The sequence below is a fragment of the Trichosurus vulpecula genome, chromosome 5, assembly GCF_011100635.1.
Source record: "Trichosurus vulpecula isolate mTriVul1 chromosome 5, mTriVul1.pri, whole genome shotgun sequence".
Taxonomy (NCBI): Eukaryota; Metazoa; Chordata; class Mammalia; order Diprotodontia; family Phalangeridae; genus Trichosurus; species Trichosurus vulpecula.
The window spans coordinates 230,636,198-230,662,414 of NC_050577.1; the positions used below are offsets into that span (position 1 = coordinate 230,636,198).

At 33.5% G+C, this 26,217-nt stretch overlaps 1 protein-coding gene across 1 annotated transcript in view; it reads right to left on the reverse strand.

The window, feature by feature from the left end:
* The window catches only part of LRRIQ1 (leucine rich repeats and IQ motif containing 1), a 253,197-nt gene that overhangs the window by 72,002 nt on the left and 154,978 nt on the right, over positions 1 to 26,217 (reverse strand). Inside the window, exons 20-23 of the mRNA XM_036760717.1 lie at positions 26,080 to 26,201; positions 25,398 to 25,493; positions 24,955 to 25,037; positions 12,958 to 13,059 (exon numbers count right to left, since the gene is read on the reverse strand). Coding sequence (XP_036616612.1) covers positions 12,958 to 13,059; positions 24,955 to 25,037; positions 25,398 to 25,493; positions 26,080 to 26,201 — 403 coding nt within the window. The remainder of the gene's footprint in view (positions 1 to 12,957; positions 13,060 to 24,954; positions 25,038 to 25,397; positions 25,494 to 26,079; positions 26,202 to 26,217) is intronic.

The window sequence follows — 26,217 nt, forward strand, 5'->3', positions numbered from 1 at the left end:
TACTCCAAAACATTCATAACCCCTAAACATAATGATACATCTTATATTTTAACCCAATAAAATTACTGCATGAGAAATTAAAAATCAATTCTCGAGACAGGAATGAAAAATATTTTTCACATTGAAATGAAACAAACTCTATAGCTTGGGTCATTAACCTGGGGTCTGTGAACTTAACTTTTTGGACAAATATATTTAATTGTAGTTGCTTTCCTTTGTTATCCTATATATTTTATTATATGATGTATTTAAAAACATTATTCTGAGAGAGGATCCATAGGCTTCACCAGAAGGTTCAAGACACAAAAAAGGTTAAAAAGCTCCATTCTATAATCTTTCTCAGGTGATTATTTTTATAGGACCGTCTGACCTTCTGTTTACCCTTGGTAAAACAAAAAACACTCAGAAAATTAGCATTTGGCAAAAGGTACATATTAATAAATTAACAAAAGATACATATTAATCATTCAATGTATTTCCTGAATGTTTAGTTGGGAAAAAATACTCTGGTAAAATACAGTTCAATGAATCAAATCAAAAGGAAAATGAATGTGAAAGGATAGTTTTTTTTTTAATTTGATAGTGATGATTGTGTAATATGATGTTTTTATTAAAGTAATGTAAATTGGAATGAGGTAGAGCATATTAATTTTTCAGAAACCTAAACTCAAACTTGAAAATTCACTTTAATGGCACATATTCCCTATGTGCCATGAATGAGAATCCTCTCTTATTTTTTTTTTAAATGGAGACTTTTAAAATGTGAAATACTGGGGCCCAAATCCAGTGATGTTACTGACTTTGTTATTGCAATTATTTAGTATATATTACTTTAACCCAAATAGAACATATAAAAAGACTTTTAAAAATCATTGTTATTTTAACTCTTAGAGCTTAGATGCTTTATTTCATTACCCAATTTCAACAGGTATTATCTAAAATGAGAGTATTCCTCAGCGAGCTTTTCTCGATGCACATGTTTAGTCTTATATTTTTAAAACATTTTTTCACTTTTCTAAATCTTCAAATTTAATATTTATTTAAAAATACATTTGTATACAAAGCAAAATACAATGGCGGACCTCCAAATTCAAAAGCAGTAATAAACATGATGATAAAATCTTGACACTGACATTGGCAAGTGTTCAAATTTCAACTCAGTTTGTATGCAACTATATGTTTTTCATGGTAGAGTTCTTGTTTAGTATGTTATCAGTGGGCAATTACTCTGCACAGTTCCATCTATATGTAACAGCAAATGTTCTAAAGGCCAACAGTATAGTGCCTCCAATTTTGGAAGAAAACGATCCTAAAACTTTTCTTCCATATTTCAAAGACTATACAACTCAAATTTTGAATAACTTGTAATCATAAACTCCTTCTGAGAGCTTCTAAGTCTGTAGCACTCATCTTGTATGTCACAAATTATGTGAATCTTCTAAAAGGTATATAAGCCTTTGTTCAGAGTAAATAAGAGAAATTTCAACAACTATTTCAGTTTCATAGACTTCACTTAATACTTAAGTTTTTTTCCACTCTCACATCTTCAAATTGTAGTTTGACTATATGTTTGAGCCACAACTTTATTAGTAATAAAAAGGAAAAAAATGTATGCTCAACATTAAAGATGTTTTTATACGGAAACATGTCTTGACCTCATTAAAAGAAACCAATATTTCATAACACTTCATTTTATGTCCAAGTGATGGAAAAACAAAAATTTTTTTGGTAAAACAAACTAAAGGCAATTACATTTTCAGATCAGCAGTGTCCTTGTAAGGTTCTTCCCCTAATCCAAACCCTGTGGGCATTTTCACAGCTCAGACAGGGGATTAAAAGCATTCCTGGCATAATCTCTAAAATGTATAGGACCTTTATCCCACCACCCCCCTTCATGGGTTTCAGCTCCTTATAGATGGCTAAATACTGTACTGGTGTTTGGCCATGATATTGTCATTCTGAAAGTGACGTGTGTGATTCCTTTTTTTCTGTCATTTAAATATGATAATTCTCAATATAATTTCATTTCAGCAGACTTGAATTTAAAAAAGGAGCAGCTGTGAAAAGTAACAATTTGGAAATTTATCATTGAAGAGATTCCCAATTTTAGTACTCTGAATTCAATAATTTGAAGGCAAATAAAAACAATGGCTTGTGATGCTTTAAAAAAAATAAACCTAAGGCAAAAATTCCTTACTTATTTTTAACTAAACTTAAGTTCTGTGTTATAATATTCAATTCAGAAGGGAATTTAGCCAAAATCTCTATTACACTTCAACTCTTCGGGTTTAACTTGTTTCTAAAATTATCTGCATTTTGCACTCTAAGACCTGGGTCACAACCTTACTTAGGGACAGGAAATAGTTATCAGGTCACTGAGTGGTCAGATGAAAAAGGATTTGAAATGCTTCAGCACTTAAGACTCTCTGTTCATTCAAAAGGATTGCCTCATGCATTGTTAAAAGGTGTGGATGGCTCCTCTTTGAGTAGGCCAGTTTATGCATTTATATGATTGTAAACATCCTTTAAGAAGAATAAAAGCTTTAGACTCTGGACAATGGACAAAAGTATTGAAAATGAAGTCAGTCCATTCATGCACTGAAAACTTCGTGTCAAAGCTACCTTGTGAAGCTATAACAGGAACTGACCTTTAGGAAATGCTCAAATATTTTAATTAACTACTTAATGAGTCCAAGGCTAACTCTTCTGGCAGGCGGGTATGGCACAAAAATTAAGGAGTAGAGGAGGTAAGACAGACACATACTTTTTGCATGTTTTTCTCCTTAAAGAAGCAGATTGTACTTTTCATGGCAATTGAGCAGCAAATTTTCCTCCAACCTAAGGAAAATGACCATGTTCACCTGTATATCCCAAACTGGCTGTAATTAAGCATTCTTTCATGTTCACCTGATGTCATTTTGAATGAACCATGACAGTGTGGATAGGGTAGTAGAATGAAGAGGGACAAAAACGGGGGGGCACTGTTTCAACTGAATTCTGCAGTTCGAAGATGTTGGCATCAGTATCAGTTATCTAAATTTGCAAACATGTGCAATCTTCAATCTGAGAATTGGCAGCATCAGAGACTTCAGACAATGGGAAAAACTCTATACTGAACGCACAACTTTCAAACCTTTTAAAAAAGCAATGAAAAGGAATTACCATAACCCTATCTTCTAAACAAGTCCCTTTCCAACACGCAGAAGGCCAAGCTCATCTCATTATGGACATAGGGCCACATAAAGGTGTTCCATATTGACTTGCTTTTTCTTTGGCCAATAAATACTAAGGAATGTTTTATTCTGCAAATGTTGAGGGAAGCAATGTTATCATTGATGGACAGGAGGTTGGAAAATTAGGCACAGATTTTATTTTTAAGTTTTATTTTATAATAAGAAACTGGGCCATTAAAAGTATGTAACTGAAGCTCTAGTGCGTGCACTGGAAGGCCCCTGCAGTCTTTTTACAACTTTTCAGAGTGCCGCTGTTGTGAACTGGGTTTGCACTCTGCCAGGAGAGGAGCTCTGACCCATGGCGAGCACTCCTTCAGATCAACACTGCCTCGGGCTTTTCTGCTTTCTCCAAGAAGTCTTACATTTCAGGCATCAAGTTGAATTTCTTCTGGAGATGATTAACCCAAACCCATGACAGATTTTTTCCAAGATATCCAACTCCTTATGTTTATTTTATCCTGGCTCTTTTTTGGATGTACTGGACACAAGTAACCTACTCATTTTACATGTTAAAGGGCTGGTGGAGAGCCATTAATTCCTTAAAAAATGAGAAAATATTGCAATGCGTTGAACTCTGTTGTGTGAGCTCACACCAGCTACAAAATTTGGATTTTTATAAGGCATGTTTCTTCTGTACTAGTTTTTTTTAATGCATTTCATCACATCTCAAGATAAGGATCTCATGCTTTCTGGAAATGCATTATAGTGTATTAAAAAACACAATGTTGGAAGGATCAATTGCTGTTTCCATAAGCACAGTTTGCAGGGGGTTTCAACTAAACCTAAAACTTGGCATACAGCATTTCAGTTAAGAGAAAAAAAAGGAAAAGAAAAAAGAAAAGGGCAATTCTTCTTTTCCTTGTCCCCACCCAATCCCTATGATCACTAACTTTTCCAAGATTTTCTTTCTAGATTGGGCAGAAATGATGGGTAAGGAAAGACTTCAGGTGCTTTCTTAACCTCCTCAAAAAAGAAATTCTAAAGAAATTATTTTTGAAAATAGCTAAGTAAATTAAACTTTTTATTAAGCATCACTAATGGAACCTTTCATTGGAGCTTGAAGATCCTATGTTCTTATAAAAAAAGTATCTTGGATGCTTTCACTGGCTTTTGAGGCCAATACAATTCTCTTTGGAACTTTGCTTCTAAACACATTATTACATTGTTAATGGATAGTAAATTGTTATATACGTATATATATACACACATGTATATATACATGCATATGTATATACACACGCATACATACATACGTATATATATTTATATGTATACATATGCACATATATAATATTCACATAGAAACAGAAATAATAACTCTATCTGAAATTTCTATCACTGAAATTTTCCAACCTTTTCCTGGCCAAAGAAAAATAGAAAGGAGTCAAGAATACTATAAATTTATAAAAGGAATAAATATAGTCTTAAAAATACTAAATCTAACTGTCTTTTAATAAAGTTACTGACAAAGCTTAGAATTTAAAGAAAATGGTTACATTCACAAAATAAAGGAAGCTAAGCTGTCATACTATAGTAGAATATAGATATCTAAATCACATAAGTAGTTGGTATTTTCTGACCATGAGTGGTTCTCATTGCTATGTGAAAATCACAGTTTTGAGAAACTCTGAAATTAGAAATTTGCTGTTAGACTTCAATGATTTTCATAGTGATAGACTGGTTCATTAATTAATTCAATAAGCATTTGCAGAGCACATAGACATTTAGATAATTAGATAAATCTTCTAGGTGCTGAGAGATAAACTTTAGATAAGACATGCTATCTTTATGGAACTCATAATCTAACAGTTGAAAGTAAAAGTATTTTCATTACTTTAAAAGATGCAAAGAAAAGATGATTTTAGCTAATTTACAACTTATATTTGGGATTAGTTATTTTTGTAAATATGATAATTCTTATTTATAATATAAGGATACAGGTGCATAAATAATGAAGTACTGTTTAATTAAATCTAAAAGTACATTTTGCTATCAAATAACAAAATAATTAAACTTATATAAGAAGTAACACTATATACATAACAGAGAGATATTCATCAATCCCTAGTTCAGGTTAATAAGTTCAGGATCATTCATTTTGTTTAATTAAGATTAAATAAATACCAAAAATACAATTCTTCTTACAAACGAAAAAGTATACAAAATCCTCAAAAATTAGTTGCCTTGCACATAAATCTCAATAGTTATTTGTGGAATGAATGAAAAAATATTATATTTCATCTTTAAGTAGAGAATCCAAATAGTTGATTTTTATAATTTGATTTATTACTCAAACAAGTCGATAGGTATCAGTTTCTTCTTTAATTCATATTCAGGTGGACTACCTAAGTTCAAGACCTTACATGTGATAGTGAGAAGATGATTGACTGACTGTCTAATACCACTTTAGACATATCTAGGACAGATATGGATATTAAATTTGTCCTGGCAAAACTTGGAACAAAATGGATCATTCACTTAAATATGAAACTCACTCACTTAGAGGGATTATTTCATTGCCACATGAAAGCAATTTTTCATTAAAAAATGTTAGGTCATTAAAAGATAGATATTTGTATATATGAATCAACATATATATATATATGCATATATATATATATGTGTGTGTGTGTGTGTGTATTTATAGATATTCAGAAACATCCAGCTAACAATCAAATGCACCTAGTAAATATAATTGTAAATAGCTCTATTACAATATTAAATTTGTCCTGGCAAAACTTACAAGCAGAATGGATCATTCACTTGAACCTGAACTCAGAGGGGTGATTTCACTGCCACATAAAAACAATTTTTTTATTTAAAAAAAGTTAGATCATCAAAAGATATCTATAATATCTATATATTCATATACCTCTACCCACATGTATTCAGAAGCATTCAGGTAATAATAAAATGCAACTAGTAAGTATAATTCCAAATATGTCTTCCATGACAACTCAAAGAATGGTCTTGAAAAGTAAAAGGAAATTTAATTGAAAATAACAATAACTCCATAATTTACTCAAACTGTTCAAAAGATTTCCACTGCAAATAGTTTTTGGATTATTTCCTCCCCAGTAACAAAGAAAAAGTTTTACACTAATTCAAATACACCACCTTTGCTACCCTTTCAGTTGAGTGTTAAAAGCTGAAGGACCTTAGGATGGAGGGAGAACAAATTGTCAGAAAGTCTGGCAAGAACCACAACCACAAGTAATAGAACAGTGTGACACTGTGAATGTATTTATCCTTTTAGAACTTGCTCAAAGGTGTCCTTAATAAAGTAATGAAATGCATTTTTCTAACAGTATTACATTTCTTATCCAAGACTTGTAAAACATCAAATTCATAGGATTTAAAATAGAAAGATACTTTAGAGATCATTCAAAAACCTTTATTCTACAGATGAGAAATAGGTGGTAAATAGGACTAGATTGCAGATCTTCTGATATCAGAGCTAGCAGTCTTTTCCCTATACCACGTTACCTTCCAATGTCAGAAATTTCTGGTACAGAAGTATGTCATAAAAATGATACCTCGAATATCACTAAGATGATATAGCATTATGCAGCAGTTACATATTACTCAAAGACTGATAAGTACTTTACACGCATTATCTCATTTGAACCTCACATCAACTTTAGGTGTCATTATTATTCCCATTTTATAGGAGAAGAATGTAAGGCTCAGAGAATCACAATTTGAAGTTAGAAGGGTTTTGAGGGGCCATTTAGCCCAACTCATACCCCAAAAGGAAATCCCACTGTAACACATCCAATAAATTGCCAACCAGCCTCTTCTTGATGACCGCCAATTTGAGGGACCCAACTAACAGCCAAGCAACTACTTTCGACTCTGTCTCACTGTTAGGATCCTCCCACCCCAAATCCCTACATGATTTTCAGACAAAATGGATATCTGAAAAAAGTAAATGACTTGCCCAAGGTCACAAGAGATTAAATGTCAAAGGTGGAACCTAGGTTTTTCTGACTCCAAGTCCAACAAGTTATCTACTATATCACAGCTTCCCAAACTTTATTATTTCGTGGAATCCTTCATGTCTATGGATTTTTTTCATGGTGTTCCTAGGCCAAAAGAAATACTCAACAATTTTAATTATTAAGTAGTTACGTTGAAAATGTAAAATATTGTGTAGGGTCTCTTGTGAGTTCACTGTGGCTCTCTAAGGCACCACGGTACACAGTTTCGGAACCACGGTGTAACACTGCTTAACCTCTCTATGCCTCAGTTTCTTTATTTGGAAAATGAAACATCTGGATTAGATCTCTAAGATTATCTTAAAATCTAACATCTAAACATTTCACTTTGAGTGGAATATATGATAAAGAACCAAAAAGAGACTTTTCCATAACTAGTTATGTGTAGATATACCAAAGTCATGAAGAAAAGAAATGGTAATATTCAGCTTGCTTAGGTTCAATAATGTGGAAGGTAGTCACAGTAGAATGAATGACTGAACCACTGGCATAATAAGTTTTCATATGAGTTCTGAATTAACTATAAGTTTAAAGGTATTTCTAAGTGCTTTGCCCATAATCATACAGTCAGTAAATGTTAAAGAGTCTACATTTGAAACCAAGTCTCCTGTTTTCACCTCTAATGCTCTCTCTACTATAAAACATTGCCTTTAACCTTAGATGTACCAGAGTGCTACTGACTCAAAATGGGTCTGGTTTGGTTAAACAAACTAGAGGCATAGCACATGACAAGGGTATGACAAGGGTACGTAGAAGTATTATTAGTATTTTCAGTTTCTTTTTTTAACTTTAGCAAATAAATGAAGATCTATCTCCTTTTACTGATATAACAAAATGGTTTTATCCTCAATGGGTTTTCTTTTCTATAAACAAGACTTTAAAATGATAAATCAGTCAGCAAGCATTGATTAAGTGCCATAACATACTACAGTTATCACTTCCTCAAGAACAGAGCTCTTTGACTGGCTTAAAAATGCCCCCCATAAATGCACCAAATGACTAAATAATAATTCTTAGAAGTCTACCTCATTGTCCCTCAGCCCTTTCAACAACTGCCATGGTGATTCCATATAGGTAGTTAAGCTTATTTATGGCATCAAGAAACTCTTTAACACTTCAAGTTGGAGAGAAAGTATAGATCTGTATCAGTAGAGAAGCTATCCTCAATTGAGAGGTTCATAATGTATGCGAACTTCAGTCTCTAATATGTCTCATAAAACTACAACACAACACCAACTAAGAAGTTCAAAGTAGAGTATTAAAGGAATAAATATTGAGCCAAAATTAAGGAATACAAAGGACACAAAGTGTAAATTTTCATTTTTTTCTTAAGAACATCTGGGGGAGTGGTTGGCCCCACCCATACCCATTCTTCATTTTGCCAGATAGAGGCCTAAGAAGCTACATATCAACTGAAGTCTAATATTCTTTACTTCCTCTATTATCACATATAGCACTTTGAAACACTGATATGCTTTCATAATCTACCCTTAACTATAGTTGTGATACGTGTAATATAGGTAAACTGATCCGAGGCACCTGGGGTCAGACAGACTCTGGCCAAATGCCCTAAAACTTTATGCTCTGACATGACAAGGCATTCCCCTTATTGGCTACTGAGGTAGGCAGAAGTTTCTAAAAGGAGAGGAAATCCTCATGAATGCTCTCTTATTCCCATCTCCAGAATGGTTGGAATGGAACTTTTTCTCTGGGACTTCCTGTGAGGGGTGGGAGAGAGTGACTTCTCTCCCTGCCCCCAGCCATGGATGCTGCTAACATATGGCAGCATGCACATATGCTACCTAGAAAAGCCTAAGCCTAGGCTTCAGGACCCCGGCTGCATCTTCTGCTTGTGTTCCCTTCTCCACACTTCAAAGTATGGGGATCCAACAGCATTTCTAAGGTTTTTAAGAACAGCATTCCCAGCCTGGGGTTCAGGTCCCACAATCAGAGATGACTAAAATGGTAGAGGAGGTTTTCTGTCTTCTTATAGACTTCTTAGTCTTCTTAGAGAAGACAATCACAAAGGATGAAGAAGTTCCTTCCAGGCTAGAGACATCTATCTCAGGATTGTTCAGTTGCGCTCTTTGCTTATGCTTATAGTATTGTGTGTGTATACATACAGACATAAATAAAAGTTCCTTTCTTAAAAAGAGAAAACGAGTCCATGCTTATAATATTAGTAACTTATATGTTAATAATTAGCACTAAAGAATGGCATTAAATCAGTGCTGGGGACTAGAAACAGGAAAGCAAACCTGTGATAGAAAATTGTGATTTAGGGGTCAAGAAAGATACAAAGATCCAAGACTAACAATTGGCACCTGCAACTTAAACTAGGGTAACTACGAGCAAGGGTAACATAAGTAGTAAGCAGGCTCAGAAGACAGTCAAAAATTAGGACCAGGAAATAAAAATAATAATAATAATTTATTTAATATTTAAATTAAAACACTTAATGTTTAAATAATATTTATAATAATAATTATTATTAGCTAGCATTTATGTAACACCTATTATGTGCCAGGCACTGTACTAGGCACTTTACAAATATTATCTCATTTGATCCTCACATACAAGTCTGGAAGGCAGATGTTACTATTCTTACCATTTTAAAGCTGAGGAAACCAAGGAAAACAGAGATTAAGTGACATGCCCAAGATCATATAGGTAGTAGGTGTCTGAGGTCAAAATTGAACTCAGGTCATAACTGACTCCAGGCTCAGCTACACCACACCACTTACTAGCTGCTGAGTGAGTTAACTAAATAAGAGAAATAATCTAAAGCTGGGATCAGGAGTTGGGACAAGGGTGGGTCAAACAAAGAAGAACCATGGGGTAAAATGGAAAACCTAATGTTGAACCATTAAAGACCTTGTGCTCTCTGCCTCTCTATAGGAAGAGCTTACCAAAGGCTTGGCACAAGCAGGAATCTACCCTGGGAGGCAGGTGTAGGTCAGCAGGTTACTCAGCTTTCTTCTGGTCAAAGGTCTACACCTGGCAGCCAGGCCCTGTCTACCAGACCCTGACAAATGGTGCATGTTTGTACTAATGAAGTACCAGAATCTTAATTCATCAGCTTTGGTACTACACCATGTGTCCTACATCTGGACGCAGCCCTTTCATTTGTCAATACTTCATGATGAGGGAAGAGTGGAAGAATAACAATGATCTCTTAGTAGCAGGCTGCTTTGTAGAATATAGATCATAAGAAAAGGATAATTATTCATTCTTAGATCATTCAGCTGGGAAAAGTAAAGAACTGGTTTTTGGCAACTTTTATCAACATACTCTATAACTAAAGATATACTAATTGATACAGTGATCAGTTATTCTTCAAAATAAGCATATTTCTCTTTTCATAGACCTATGGAGAGAAAAAGGGATTCTCTTTTAACTATCTGGATCTCAACACACAGACAGGTATATGGGAAAACTAATAAATCATTGCTTAAATAAACATCATTGCATTTCAATATGCCCTAGGAGGTAGTAGAGTATTTTAAAAATCACAGATTCAGTAATGTAAAATATTAAAAATGAGTTTGGATTTTTAAAAAATTTTCACAGAGAACTATCTTAAACCAAATAGAAATTATGAAAGACAGCATTCAAATTATACTATGGCTTAATTTAAACAAAACCAAGGAAATTATAAGTTAGTGCTGCCAAACCATCGTTGGTTTCCCATTGCGCCTAGATGTTGTTACACATACTGTTCCATAGACTAACATCCCCAGTGAATATATGGTTAAATGGATGTTGCAAGTGTTACTCTTAAATCAGACCTTCCTCACTTCTTCAGGAAGTATGTCCAATTGTTAATTTAATTTGCATTTTTCCAATCCAAAAAAAAGCAAACCTCCAAATACAACTGTTTTTGCAAAGCTCTTTCCTCCCAATTCTTTTTTTTCAAATGCCTGTTAGTCTCTTGAAAATTTGGTAAGTACATAAAAGCTGCTCTGTGAAATTAATGAAATGCCAGATGCACTTGAGGTTGAAAAGAAAAAGTAAACCAAACACATTTCACATGGGGAAAGAATACAAGTACAAATATGTTGCCTTATATAATGAAGCATGCATGAAAATGTTCCATACATATATGGGTCACCTTATCCAGTATTATTTTGGCTAATCCTACCATACACATACATACACACATAAATATATGTATATGCACACATATACACATATATGTGCGTATTTTTCCACATACGTACACCAAAGACTACACGTACATGTATATGTCTACTGTTCTAATTTGTAACAAATCTGCACGTCTCTTGGAAAGAGTCAAACAAAAATTTTATATATTGGAAAAGTTTTCGTCTATCTACCACTGAGACATGTTCCAGTTTAAAGGGGCAAAAAAGCTCTAATTGTCTCTCTTCCTAGGGCATCCCCTTTCTAAAGTAACAATCCTCCTACTTAACAGGTAACATCTGTGGAGTTGCTATTGATTTTAGTTAGAATTTCCGTTCTCTCCCCCATTTAAAGAAATAAAACTATAGCACTGAGAATACAACAGGGAGATTAGATTTGCTTAAAGTTACAAACCTTATTTTTATTGAAAAAAGTATGTGAAGAGCTCACTAAAAAAACTTTCACACAGTAATAAAATTTTTAAAATTCATGTTTTAGTATCTTTGACCCCTTTGATAGTAACTAAGTATTCCTGTGGCTAGAGTTTTATAAGTAGTAACTTTAAAAAAAATTAACATATGAAGAAATGAATACACAAGAAATATTAGCACAAATCTGGAATAACAAAGATTTAGAAAATAACATGTTCAAATGTTTATTAATAGTTCATATATAATTCATAAAACTGAATTTAAAGTTCTAAACATTTCATGGTATTCTAATTTCTCTGGTTCATCACTCCTCTAAGAAAGTATAGGTAATACCATGAAAAGATAGATTTTCATAGGGATAGTTGTGAAACATCTATTTCATTGTTTTAGTTATACTTAGTAACATTTTAGTTCAATACCAGCAATCCCTTTGTTTTTCAAATAGTAAAATCAGCATTCTTTGATTCTCTGAACACTTTAATGTATTTTATTAAAAATAATAAAAGACAATATTTATATAGTGCCTACTATGTGCCAGGCACTGTGCTAAGCACTTTACAAATATTATCTTATTTGATCTTCACAATGCCTCTGGGAGAAAGGTGCTATTATTAAATAATGCAAGGAGGGGTGGGTAGGATTTTTCTAGCAAAAATGAAGAGAGCATATTCTTGAATCCATTGAAGGATTTCAACTCTCAATGGAAAGTTCATAGAACTTAATTAAATCTACATACAATGTATATTCATTTCACCTTTTAACCAGCCAGTCCCACCAAAATAGGCAAACAGAGAAGAAATAGAATAGCCTTTATGTAATGTAGGGAAAAATGTTTTTATATTCATATTTTATGTATATATACATGTAGAAATATATATACACATGCATACATTATATGCCACTAAAATGGAAGTTCATATAACTCTAGTACAAGTGCAAGATAAACTTGCATTACATGGGTTTGGTATGATAACTCATTTATTTTTGCTGGGTATTATTTTTGACTTTTATTCAATTATAGTTTGAATACTATATTGATATATTTCTTAATTATATACACTTTCAATACTCTACTGAGAATTTTTATTTATTTTAAAGTCATTTTAAATTTTTACGTTTGTAACTTAATTGATAGGTGTGACTGAACCCTACCTTCAAAATACCCTTGTCTGGCATGGTGTGCTTTCTTTGCTGGCTTCACAGGGGGTTGTTTATTTCCATTATTTTTGAACAATGCCAGGCGCACAGCGGGGTCTAGACAAAAAGAAGTTAAAAATCAAAGGTCACTTCTGGCGCAATCATTCCTTGAAATAGCTCTTCTTGATTAAGTCATTTTAAAAAGTCAGAACCCTTTCCCTGTCATTTATGTAAACAAAATAATAATGTTCTTTTACTTCTAAATTATGTATATAAGAGAACGAAGCAAATCATACAGATTTATTTTTGTGATATACTTTTCATTTCTGATTACAAACATTAGTTGTCAATATTTTAAAATATCTATGGTTAATCAACTACTAACACAACTATATTATTCTTTCTTATGGGCATTATTCTTCCCTTTTGTGCTAAGATTCCTCTTTATTATTGTATATGTTTCCATTTTTAAAAGTTCTGATGCCTTGGTGAAATTGAAGAAAATTTAAATGTCTTAGATATAACATCTATCTACTAATTCATTCATCTACTTTAGAATGGCTCTTGTGTCCTTTTCTTTGTTTCTACTACTTGTTGTATACTGCTGCTATCAGGAATGGAAGAATGGGAACTGGATCATAGAATTTGGAGCTGGAAATAATCTTGGAGATCATAAAGCGAAAACCTCTAATTTTAAAGATGAGAAGATTAAAGGCCAGAGAGGATGGTATGTGCCCAAGGTCATACAGCTAGTTAGTGGCAGAGCCAGATTCAAACCCAAGTCTTCATTGAGAAAAGCACTGGAGTAAGATGTTGAAAATGGAAAAAAAGGTGGAGGGGAGGAATTAAACAAGGCTAAGATTGGAATGAAGTGAATAGGATTTTTTTTTCTTCATCTACTTGGTTCTTGAAGATGTTCACTGGCATCCCACTGTCATCCCACATTCCATTGCCAGTCTATGCCAATTAACTACATATAAAATAAAGTGAAAGTTGACAATAAGGAAAAAGAAATATGGAGGGAGGAAAATGTTCCATTTCCAAGAATCACTGTCATGATTTATTAATTGGTGCTATAGAATTTAATGTTGGGGAAATTAGATTTGGTTGAAGTGTTTTGGGGAAATGAATGGAGTTTATAATATGAGGATAGTGAGATGCTACAGAAAATGATAAAGAAGAAAAGTATTTGTGGTGCCAAGTAGATTGGTTAACAATGTGATACTTTAAGGTATAAATGGTTGTTTTTGTTTTGTTTTGTTTTTGTGTTTATCTGCATTGCCCAGTAAGAAGTGAGAAATGATTAATATTAGGTAGGAATTATACTTAAGCATTTGAAAACAAAATATAACATAAATTCCATGTATTCAGTAACTGTAAAAAGTGCTTAAAATTATGGTGTTTAAAAAAACTGGGAATTGGTAATACATAGAATTATAAGGGTGTTTTTGTTTGTTCGTTTTTAAGATTTGAAATCAAAAGCATTTTAAAGAGCTATTTGCCAACCTGATGCTCCATCTGTAGTTTTCCAACTCATAGTCAATTCAAAGCTTTGTCTGGTTTTTTGGCATTCAGACGATGGATATGAAAATAAGCAGTGTAGTGTGTAGATGGGCCTACTGAATTGACTAAATGATTCAGTCTAACAACTAGCAAAAACAAAAACAAAAACAGACTCCTGAATTTTAAAATACTTAATTGATCTACTTAATTAGACTCAACTGACTAAACTGAACAGTTGTTTTGCTATTATGTGTAAACTTAAGAGTTAGGTACTTTCTAACCAAATGTCGATAGCATGTAGTAATCTAATTTTTCCCCAAACCCTGATATCAATCTTTAAATGGTAGTTTATCCTTAGGAAGGTAAATTTCCATACAACAGAAAGATTACATTTCTTGAAATCAAGGAAAATCTTGGTCACCATTTTCTATTTTTTTTTGGCATTTGCTTTAATAAAGTATGTGAGGACACCCCAGACAATGTGGAGGGTCATGCTTTGTGGACATTTACTATAACTAATCAGAAATCTTCTGAAGTGTCATCTCATTGCTAGCCCCAATCCCCCCCAAAAGCACTATTGGCTCCTAATTAATATAGATAGAAAAGCACTGACATACTCTCAAGTATGTCATGTGGTCAGGGAGCAACAATTCCTCGATGTTATTTTACATGTGAAGGACAGTACATAATTCTTGATAACTGGGATCTAACATGTAAATTTTCATTTCACTTCCTGAGAAAATAAGAAGAAGCATGTTCTAGAGGGCACTACTTTTGGTTCTTCTCAAAGTGGAAAAGAAGGTGACTAGGAGTCAAGCAAACTTGCCTGCAAGTCTTGACTTTGCCCTAACTTTCTGTGTGACCTGGGAAAGTCCCTTCATTTTCCTAACCGTTTTTTCCCACTTATTAAAATGAGGAGGCAGGGATTCTATCCCTTTAAATGCTACCATTTTATGACTTTGAGTCTCTGATCACATATCTCAATTTACTGAAAGCATAAACATTGAAAAGAGCTAATCACATGAAACACAAGAAGATAAAAATAATAGTCTGAATTCATTCTAGTTGGAACAAAACTACTAATTAACACCTATTCCTTCTCCCTCTCCAGAGTTGGATAAATTTCATTATACCTCTTAAGATGTAGTTTTTAATCTTTATCTCCAAAAAGCCTTTAAAAGAACCTCAACAACCTTTTTCACATTCCTCATAATTTATAGTTTGTACATTAATTATATTTAACTTGTTTATACCCTCTGCTTGTTTCTTGTATATTTATTTTTATCCCCCTCCCTCGCCTACCTTGCCCATCTTCCAGGCAAGGTTCTTTTAAGAACTTTGAGGCCTAGAATCATATCTTCTACTGTTATATAAATCATCTTCAGATAAGCTAGCCTTTGGTAATTTGTACAGGTTCTTTTGAAATTTTATAGTAGGTGACAACATATTTTGTAGAATTTAAGTATTTTGAAGTCAAAACATATCTATGCTACTTGCAGAAAAACCAATAGACATTTATAAATTTAAAGCAATAGAGTTTTCCATTGAAAGTTCATTGGGAGTTTCAAAACCTGAAATCTATCCTTTAAGGAGAGAGAAATCTCCAAGGAAATGATGATCTTTTTAACTGTGAAAACAGTTCTCATAAAAGACACAACCATGATGGATATTATTTTTAGAAACTTAAAGGTGTCACAAAAAGCAACAAATAATGGTATTTCGTCTTATGGTAGCCAACTAAATACCAAGTTTATAATTATGCATGGTCTTTACAATGACTTGTGTTTATTAAAATATAATTTCCATGGAAAAATAGAAAAGAAAAAAGTAGAAATGCCACAATAGTCCTGGAATACCTGTTTTTAAAGGTGAAGATATCTTAAGGCAAATCATAATGAAGAGATAAAGTATAAATATTTAATATTTACAGTAATTATATATGTGTATATATATACACACAATATAACAGTAATTATATACGTGTATATAAATATACACACATGAAAACCATCAATTATTGTCATTTTACAAAACAGCTATTAATTTTGTAGAAAAAATCTATGAAATATAGAAAAATCTGTGAAAAATCTATAATTTTTTAAACATTTACTAATATGTTAGAAAAATAATAGGATTTTGTTGTTGTTGAGGAAAAGGGTAAGATAAATTAGAAAATGTTCATTCTAAGTTATTTTCAGAGAGAAATGAAACCGAACCTTAGAAAACTCAGGTATTTATGTTTAGTGTTTTTTTAAATTATCGTTATTCCAACTTACTCTTTTTTAAGTTAAACTTTATTTATTTCATCTTGAAGAAAATTCATACTGGGAGTTCTAGATCAGATGCAAATGCATCTTATTTCACAAAGCAGATCACAGAATTACAGATTTAGACCTAGAAGACATATCAGAGGCCATTGAGTTGTACCCCCATTCTCCAGAGGAGTTACAAAGACCAGGAAGGTGATATAACTTCTCCAAGGTCACACTTAATAATAAGTAGCAGAAGAGGGATTTGAACCTGGGTCTTCTAATTCCAAATCTATTGCTCTTTCCATTGTACCATATTGCCTCTTCTGGATATACAAAATTACAAAGTTTCTAAAATTTGAATTTTCATATAATGAGTTCTAGTTCCCCACTAATTTTCATTATAAAATGTATTAAGTTTACTCATGGAATTTTAGAGATGAAAAAGATCCTTTAGAGATGATTTAGTCCAACTACTTATTTTTTAGAAACTGAGGCCTAGGGAAGTAGGAGAGTAGGTCTAAAACAAGATGGGACCTCAGAAATGTTATAGTTCATTTGACAGATGAGGATGCTAAGACCTAGAGAAACAAAGTTATTTTCCGACATTCACAGATCAGCATAAGTAGGAAAGCTGGGATTCGAAACAAGGTCCTTTGACTCCATATCTAGCATGCTGCACTACAATTTGCTGAAATGTACAAACTTCTCTAGTTGGCATTCAGAGCCCTTTACAACAGTCTAGCTCCTTGTCTTTCCAGGATGATTTCATCTTCCTCCTCCTCCTCATGCACCGTATGGTCTAGCCAACTGGTTGACTTGATGTTCTCTGTACAGTACATTTTATCTCACATCTTGATGTGAGCGCCTCTTCTGTGTGATCACAGGCTCTTCCCTATGCCTAGGATTGTCTCCCTCCTTTTCACATCAGCTAGGGGACCCGATGCATATAGCACTGGACTGAAGAGTCAGGAAAACCGGACTTTGAATTTTGCCTCATGTGTTAACTGTGTGTCCCTTCACCTCCCTAACGCTTGATACCCTCAGTTGGAGAATGGAATAGGGGACCACTATTTTCTGAGCAGTTGTGAGGTTCTGAGATATCCAATGTAAAGCATCTTAAGTCATTATATAAATATGAGTTATTCTCAGCATAGCAGAGCCAAGTATTAATAACAGCTTAAATCTATATATTCTACTCCTACCCTCATGAAATTACTAGTCCTCTTCAGGTGGCAGTTGAAGGGCCATCTCCTGTAAGAGGCTTTTCCTGATGCCCCATATTAATAGTGCTACATTAGGCATATTTGTGTTTATTTTATATTTTCTTAAGTATGACTATGTTGCTTTCCCCAAATAGAACATAAGCTTCTTGTGAGCAGGACTGTCCCATTTTTGTCTTTGTATTCCTAGCTCCAAGCACAGTGCCTGACAAATAGCAAGAGTTTAATACATGCTTGGGAAATTGAACTGAAAACATGGCGAGTGGGTGGCAGAAGAGGGGCCAGACCAGAGGTTCTTAAACTCTTTTGCCTCAGGACTCCTTTACCCTCTTAAGAATGATTGAAGACACCCTGACTCTACTCCAAAGAGCTTGTTCATGTGTGTTATGTCAAATAATATTTACCATATTAAAAATTAAAATATCTCAGTATTATTGTGAAAACAGTTTTGATCATGTGGACCCCCTGAAAGGGTCTCGGGGACCCCCAGTCATGTGAAAGCCTGGAGATGAGAAATGGAATATTGTATAAATGGAATAAAAGGGAGGCCACTTTTGCTGGACTATAAGGTGGGAGAGATGTTCAATCAGCCTGTAGACATAACTTGAAGCCAGACTGGGAAGGAAACTTGCCATGAGGAAACTCCAACTGCAGCCTCCACATTCTTTGGCACCTCTAGTCCTAGAGAGTTGTCTGGAGGCCTGAGAGAGTAAGTGATTTGCCTGCGGTTCCACAGCCAGTATGGGTCCCTGGCAGAACGTGAATGCAGCTCTTCCAGACTTCAATGTTGACTCTGTCCACTATTTCATGCTGTTATTATATGTAGCTCAGTTATATAAACTAATGGCTATTCCATGAGTTTTGGCAAATAAATGCCTTTCCCCTTCAAGCTCTCCTATTTGTAACACGTTTTTAAAACGTTCGGATGTCAGTATGTTACATTATTTTTCTTTATTCCAAGGGGTAGCTTTTGTTTACCTCTCTTGGAGTTTCCTTATCCTTTATTTCAGTTCACTTATACATCCTACTATCATTGGTATTTATGGATATATAAAATCTTGTATCCTATCATCATGATTCTCTGATATCTATGGATAAAGAGAATCAAAAGATATCAGATTAAGAGTTGGAAGAGGCTTTTGGTAATCACTTAGACAAGGGATGGGGAACCACATAATGGCCTTCTAGGTCCTCTGGTGAAACCTTTTGACTGAGTCCAAGTTTTACATAAAAAATCCTTTTATTAAGGGGATTTGTTCTGTGAAGTTTAGATTCAGTCAAGGAGCTGCACTTGAGGGCCTAAGGGCCACAGGTTCCTGACCCTTGAGACCCACCTCATCATGTTACCAATGACCCGAGTTAAGTGTCTGGATTAATTGACTTGTTCACAGGTCATACAGATAGCAAGCTGCAGAACCAGAATTTGCACCCATGTCTTTGGACTACAAATTTGGAGCCCTTTCTATCAATGTGCATGTCCCAAGAGTTGTACAGTAATAAGCATCACTTAAAATTAAGAGACTGGCTATGCTCCAAGCTATACCTTTCTATTTAATGACAAAAGCCAGATTATTGTCTTTTCATTACATGATTTAAAAAAGTTAATGTTATCTGACTGATGAATTTATTAATACGTTTTTAAAAATTATTTTTTGAGAGCATAGTCTGTTCCAGGAAGTACAAAGCCACCCCTTGATATTATGCTGGGACTTAGTGGTTTTTATGGCAGTTGCTTCCATTGTCTTTTAGTGGCCATTGCCTCTTGACTCTGGCCCAACTATTCTAGTTATTCTCTTGCTCCCTTGTTTTCTCTTTCTCAACTTTCTTCTAAAGTCTATGGAGTAGTGATTATACTTTTTTATTAGTAGTAATATTACTAGTAACAACCTATATCAGAACTTTAAGGTATAAAATTGATCTTTAAATAGATTACCTAATGTTAACCTTACAACAACTCTGCCAGTTGTTTTTCAGTTATTCGCTCATGTCCAACTCTTTGTGATACTGTGGATCCTAAAGTCCATGGAGTTTTCTTAGCAAACATACTGGAGTGATTTGCCATTTGTTTCTCCAGTATATTAAGGAAAACAGCGGTTAAGTGACTACTAAGTATGTGAGGTCTTCCTGACTCCATGCCCAATGCTCTATCTCCACTGAGCCACCTAGTGGCCTCCTAAGTGTAATTATTATTATTTACTCTAATTGCTATTGAGTTTGAAGAGGTGGTCTTTCACCAAAAGTCACATGGTTGGTGAATGATAGAGTTAGAACTAACCAATCTTATTCAATAAACATTTATTAAGTGGCTACTATGTGCCAGGTATCCAGTCTTGTTTCCAAATCCATTGTTTTTTTTTACATTATATCTTACTGCCTCCTGCAGCTAAACAAATTAATGATCTTCACTGATCTCTGCTGAAAGTTCTTGATTGGGACTAGGCCTCTGTCAGTCATCGCCCATTCACTTCTCAGAACAAGTATTCCCCCTCAAGCCTCTGCCTTCATAGACTGTTAATTCCTAGTGGGCCTCCTTGATATTCTAGTTTTCTATATTTAGCCTGGTAGATCTGAGCATCTCCATGTATAACTCCAGCATATCTGTATTTTATTCATTCACTTTTATCATTTCAACAGGTCCCATTACCTCAGCTATGTTACATAAATATTATATCATGGACTTTATTCCCAGTGGAGAATGTTCCATATAAGAACTAATCAAAAGGATTCTCTCTTTGGCATATAAATCATCCAAAATTTCCTTTATTCACAACTGATTGCACTACCTTCATGTAATGGACCTTAACTCTCTTTTTAAAATAAGTCATTATCCAGCTAAATCTCACCCTTCCCTTTCATCTGATGCTACTGTGTTTTCCTTCTTGATAACATCACAGGCCCTATGTTTCCCTCTTCTTTCTACTCACTAAATAGTAACTGTTAAACTCCAAACTGAATCATCAAACAAACAAACTCTTCCTCCTCTTCTATACACAGGCCACTAAAAAAGGTTACTGCTGAATTGGGTTTGGTTACTAATGGTTCATATTTGTCTCCTTCATTTAAAAAATACTTAATTTTAAAGACTGATAATGAATTGTGTTTCCTACCTCATGGCCAAGAGGTGATGGACTGGAGGTGTAAAATGAGAGACATTTTTCAGACACAGCAAATGTGTTTATTTTGTTTTGTGTAATTATGATTATTTGTAAAAGGGAGGACTTATATGGAGGGAGGAGTTATGAGTAGTGATAGTGATGTAAAAAAAGGAAGAAGAAAGTTGCCTCAGTGAACATTTTAAAAAATATGATTCTATTACTATTACATTATTTAATATACACAGAAAAAACTTTTATAACTGAAGTTCAGTTTCATATACAATCCTCTTTTTGTATATTTAAATGATCATGTTGGTTAATCTGTTAAATGCATCACATAAGAAAAATTAAAAAAGAAAATACTTGCTAATCAATAATACTATTAATCCACATAAAGACATGATCATCAGTTACCTGCTTAATTCTCCTGTTCCATCTCATCCTTCATCTTTATAAAATTACATCACCTCCTTCAGTGTTATCCAAATTGAATTACACCCAAACGATTGCCAACCCTAGACCACAGTTCTCTTGGTATTCACTGATAACTTACCATATCTTCCTCCTTTGCAAGTGCTACCCCATTGATTTATATAATTTTATCCCATGGTGTTAAATTAATTGGCCCCTCCTTCATATACTCTTCATTATCTCACCTTGAAGTAAATTCTCTAATAAAAATCTGTAGACAACAAAACTAGAAAATAGAGGTAGGTGCAGTAGGCCACTTGCTTTAAAATGAATTAAAATTTTTCATGGTGAGGTTTTTCATTTTAATTGCCATAATCCATTCAATCAATCTTCCATCTCCTTGATGACACACACCCCTGTCTAACTTTTTTAGGATATAGTCTGACCCTATCTGAATGAATATTTCTAGTCTCTGACCCTTAAGGAAGAGAAGAAAAATCACTCTAGGACTCCCATGGATTATGTTGCCCTCTGGTGGCCTGAAGAATTCCATCCAGATGAAAAACAACCAGACATGCATATCACACATGTCACCAATAATTAAGCATTATGTTTTCAAATTGCTATCATTTCTTTGAAACATAATTTAAATGAAAGTTGGAAAATAATTTGTTTTTTCTTCTTAAATGAGGTTTTAGGTAGTGATTCTTACAAGGTAGAGTTGCACTGTTCACCGTATTTCACAGAATCATAAAATTTTAGAGCTATAAGATACCTGAGAGTTCAACACTCTTAATTTATGGGTGAGGAAAATGAGGACCAGAGAGTTTAATTGGCTTTCTTGAAACTATCAATCTATAGTCAATATCTTCAAAAAAGAAAAAAAAAAAGATAGGAAGCCACCTACCTATACTCAATATATTCAATTAGGAAAAAGTACATTATTAATGAGTGAATTTGTAAAATGTCCCCTTTTTGTGCTTTATTCTTATCATTACAAGGTCAACCAGCATTCAAATGCATGTCTGTTAAGGCTTGGGGAGCAGCAGTGTTAAAGATGATTGCACATGTGCACATTTTCCCCCTTCAAATTTTCATTTGACAGTTGGGTTTAGAGTAATTCTAGAAAAAATCTGGGAATGAACAATATACAACTACAACCTAACAAAGAAACAAAACCACACAAGGTATCACAGAAAATATCTTAAAACAAATTATGACCTTAAATATAAAAATGCCACTTAAAAAGACTTTATGCTTAACAAGTCAAGCTTTAAGTAAGCACTGTCATTAAACATATCTGCATAAATATGTACATATGTTATCTTATAGGGTTTAAAGTGAAATTATAACTTAGAAATCTGGGGCACTTATCTATTTTTTACCCTACTATGCCCCCTTGTGACTAGTCACTATGCGTTTAATTTTTTTGATAATTTTTTTTGGTTTCTGCAAACCTACAATGAGGGCTTTTGTGTATGAGTATATGCTTTGCTAGATGTATAAGTTGAACTATAATGATTTATAAATTTACAAAAAGAACTAACTTACAATGTATGTATGCACAGTCAGCTAAAGAATTCCATAAAATACAAGTGGCAAAACATTATTGACATAAACTGCTGTAAGTTTAAGTAAGACAAATTTAATGCCTGACATCATATATGTTCGATTGAAATAGTAAATATGATGGAGCAAATAGCCTGATGGTCAGCATTCCCATTCTTGTGCTATCTGAGGCTTTCATATATTACATGTAAAGATAGCATAACAGAAAGGAAAGAACCTGGGTCTAAGTTGACTCTGATTGATTTTATGACTTAAACACCTTTCTGGAACAGTTTTCCCACTTGTAAAACAATAGGTTTAGAAAAAAATGATCTCCAAAGTCCCTTGCATAAGAGAGCCCTGTAGTAAAAATCTGTCAGCTCAATGAGTGAGACACACAGTCTCCTCCTGGAAATTATAGGGATGTCACTGAGCATTTCAACACTCTCAGGGATGGTATTTAATGTATATTTTGTTAATGATGGAAGTTATGACAATGCTGCTACTGCTGAGGGTGTAATCAAGAAATCAAAAGGCATTCCTTGGATATTAATATTCTCTGTTCGGGGCACAGAGCCTGTGCTGCTTTACTTCCACTTTGCCTGATAGCATTTAGGTGACAGAGCTCTTAGTGTTGTAATGACACACACAGAGACACACATGAGAAGGTAGGAGCTCTGAATTGGATGAGAAATGTCATGTTTACTTACATTAAGAAGATTGATATCCTACAATGTTGCAGACACAAATATTTTAAATGTGTAAAACAATAGATAACATTCCAATTGCCCAAAGATATAGGAAAATGAATACTAGGTTGTATCTTTGAACTTGAGAAAGTGATAGTCAATCTACTAATTGTCACAAATTATATAAAATGCCAGAGACATTATGGAAAAAGTCAAAAGAAAATAAAATGATTGTTTGGGCTACTTCAACTCACTGGCTCATTAGGATTATAGCGATTTTGCGATTCTTACTCATAGACAAGTGTACTACTCTATCTTTTTTTTTTTTACTATAAGAGATCCATGCTAAAGAAGCTCATAAAAGTCTAAAAATGTCAGTCTCTATATTTCAGTAGTCCTCTCATATACATTTTGATCATGAACTTTACATGACTAATGGCAAATACCAAAAGCAAACAACATTGGTATTCACCTTTTGGAAAAGTTTCCTTAAGACAAACCATGAAGAAGAAAAAAAGGAGATAAAATTTATAGGAACCTGCTCTTTCCACCAATGACATCTGTAAAATAGTTGAGAACATTCAACAAATCCACTGACATGATAAGAGATATCTAGAGAAGGAAGGCTGGTAAATACAGTCGTCACGTCAGGCAAGTGGGACAGAAAGAACGAAGTATCTGGATGCTTTCCAAGTACTACAAAACCACGTGCTGTTGCTTAGAAGCCATCTATTATGCTCATACTACAGGTGTCAATCATGAAATCTCTAAAACTACCATTCATGAAACTTAGACACTTATATAAACAGCCTGCAAGTTAAACAGGAGTCTAAAAAACATAATGACTAAGCGTGTGCAATGAGTTTTTATAAGGAAGGAATCAACAAAGTTAAAAGAAATAAAGTTGCTTGGAGACATTGTCACTTAAATTCTCAATTCAACAATTTCAGAAATCAACAAATACAAAGCATCAAAAATACAAAGGTAAACCAAAATATGGTAACATAAAAGTACTCATTTTTGCACAACTTAAAATATTCTTATTTCAGAGAATGTTGTATCTAGGGCTATAACCAACCATTTCAAAATAACATTAATTTATTGATCTATTATGTATTCTTTAGAGACATTAATTTGTGTGTGCATAATCATTTCTGACCTCTCATTTCTATCTTTATTTAAAATGAGCATATTTTAAGAAACACATTTGCAGATAATCCTTAAAGAGTATTAAAGAGAAAATCTATACTAGATAAAGACAAGTACTGAAAATAAATTTGTGCTGTTCACTCACCCAGTTTATGCCTTGTTTTCTTAGATTTCATTTTCTGGGCTCTCTTTAGCATCAACTGAGCAGTAGAAATATCTTTAAAGCCCCTAAAAAGGTAATAAATAGTAAAATAGGTAAAAACAACAATTTAACCAACACCAGGTATTGTGCATGTGCACACACAAACATATACATACGTGTGTATGTGTGTGTCTGTGCATAAATGTACATGTATATGGGTATACACAGTTAACAGAATTATCGTATCATTTAAATTGTTCTATTACAAGATTTGAAATTAATGGAAAAAATAAAAATATTCATAGAATTATGGTTTAATCAGTCTAACCTGTCAAATAAATTTGGCAAAATCAATATTGAAATAGGAGAAAACGTCATCTTTTAAAGATTATCTTGGTCTTTTAATTTGTAACATAATGTAGACAGAGAATATATAGAAAACATACCATTCCTCTGAAATTTTTTCTTCTTTTTTAGATCTTAGGGACATTTTCATATAGCTCTTGAAATCAGATGAGGAGGTCAGTTTTTGACTTTCTGATCTGGTAACAGAAGAGAACTAGTAACAACTGAGTTAAAGTATGATTGCGTTTCATTCTTTGTTAAACTGCAAACTGTTTATGCTCTGTAAAATGCGGAAATAAAATCTATTTTAAATAACAGAAGAAGCCTTTATCTTAGAAAGTAATAAAAGCCTGCCATCAATTTAAAATGTTTACATTTCAATTACTTGAAGCATATTTCAATCCCTTTCTGCAGAGGAATGCAGCACAGAAAAAAAATTCTCCTTTAATCCTTATCTATACCTAGGGAGCTATATTTAAGTGTTTCCCAGCTGAAAATAATTTTATTAGAAATCTAGCTGCGGAACTTACTTGGTTTTAAAAATATAACTAACTTTTACAGTTTGCATAACTTTTTTACAAAAATCCCAGCAAAATTATCCTAGAAAAACTAAACTTCAATCAACTAATTAATCTTATTATAAATAGAGATAACAGAAAAAAGAGAACTCTACCCCCACTCTTTGCTAAATTATAACTAGTGCTTCAAAGAATGTTATGTGTTCATTTATTTGGGTGATGAGCTACTTCCCCACATATATGCAAATATATTGATTTAACTTACCTGTCAGTAAACTGAGAGTCTTCAGGAGAGAATGGGTTTTCTCTCTCACTACACAGCCAAGCTTGCTCTGGATGATATGGTAAATTAAGTGAAGTGTCATCAGAGGACAAATACCCTGAATTCTTATCAGAAAGGAAA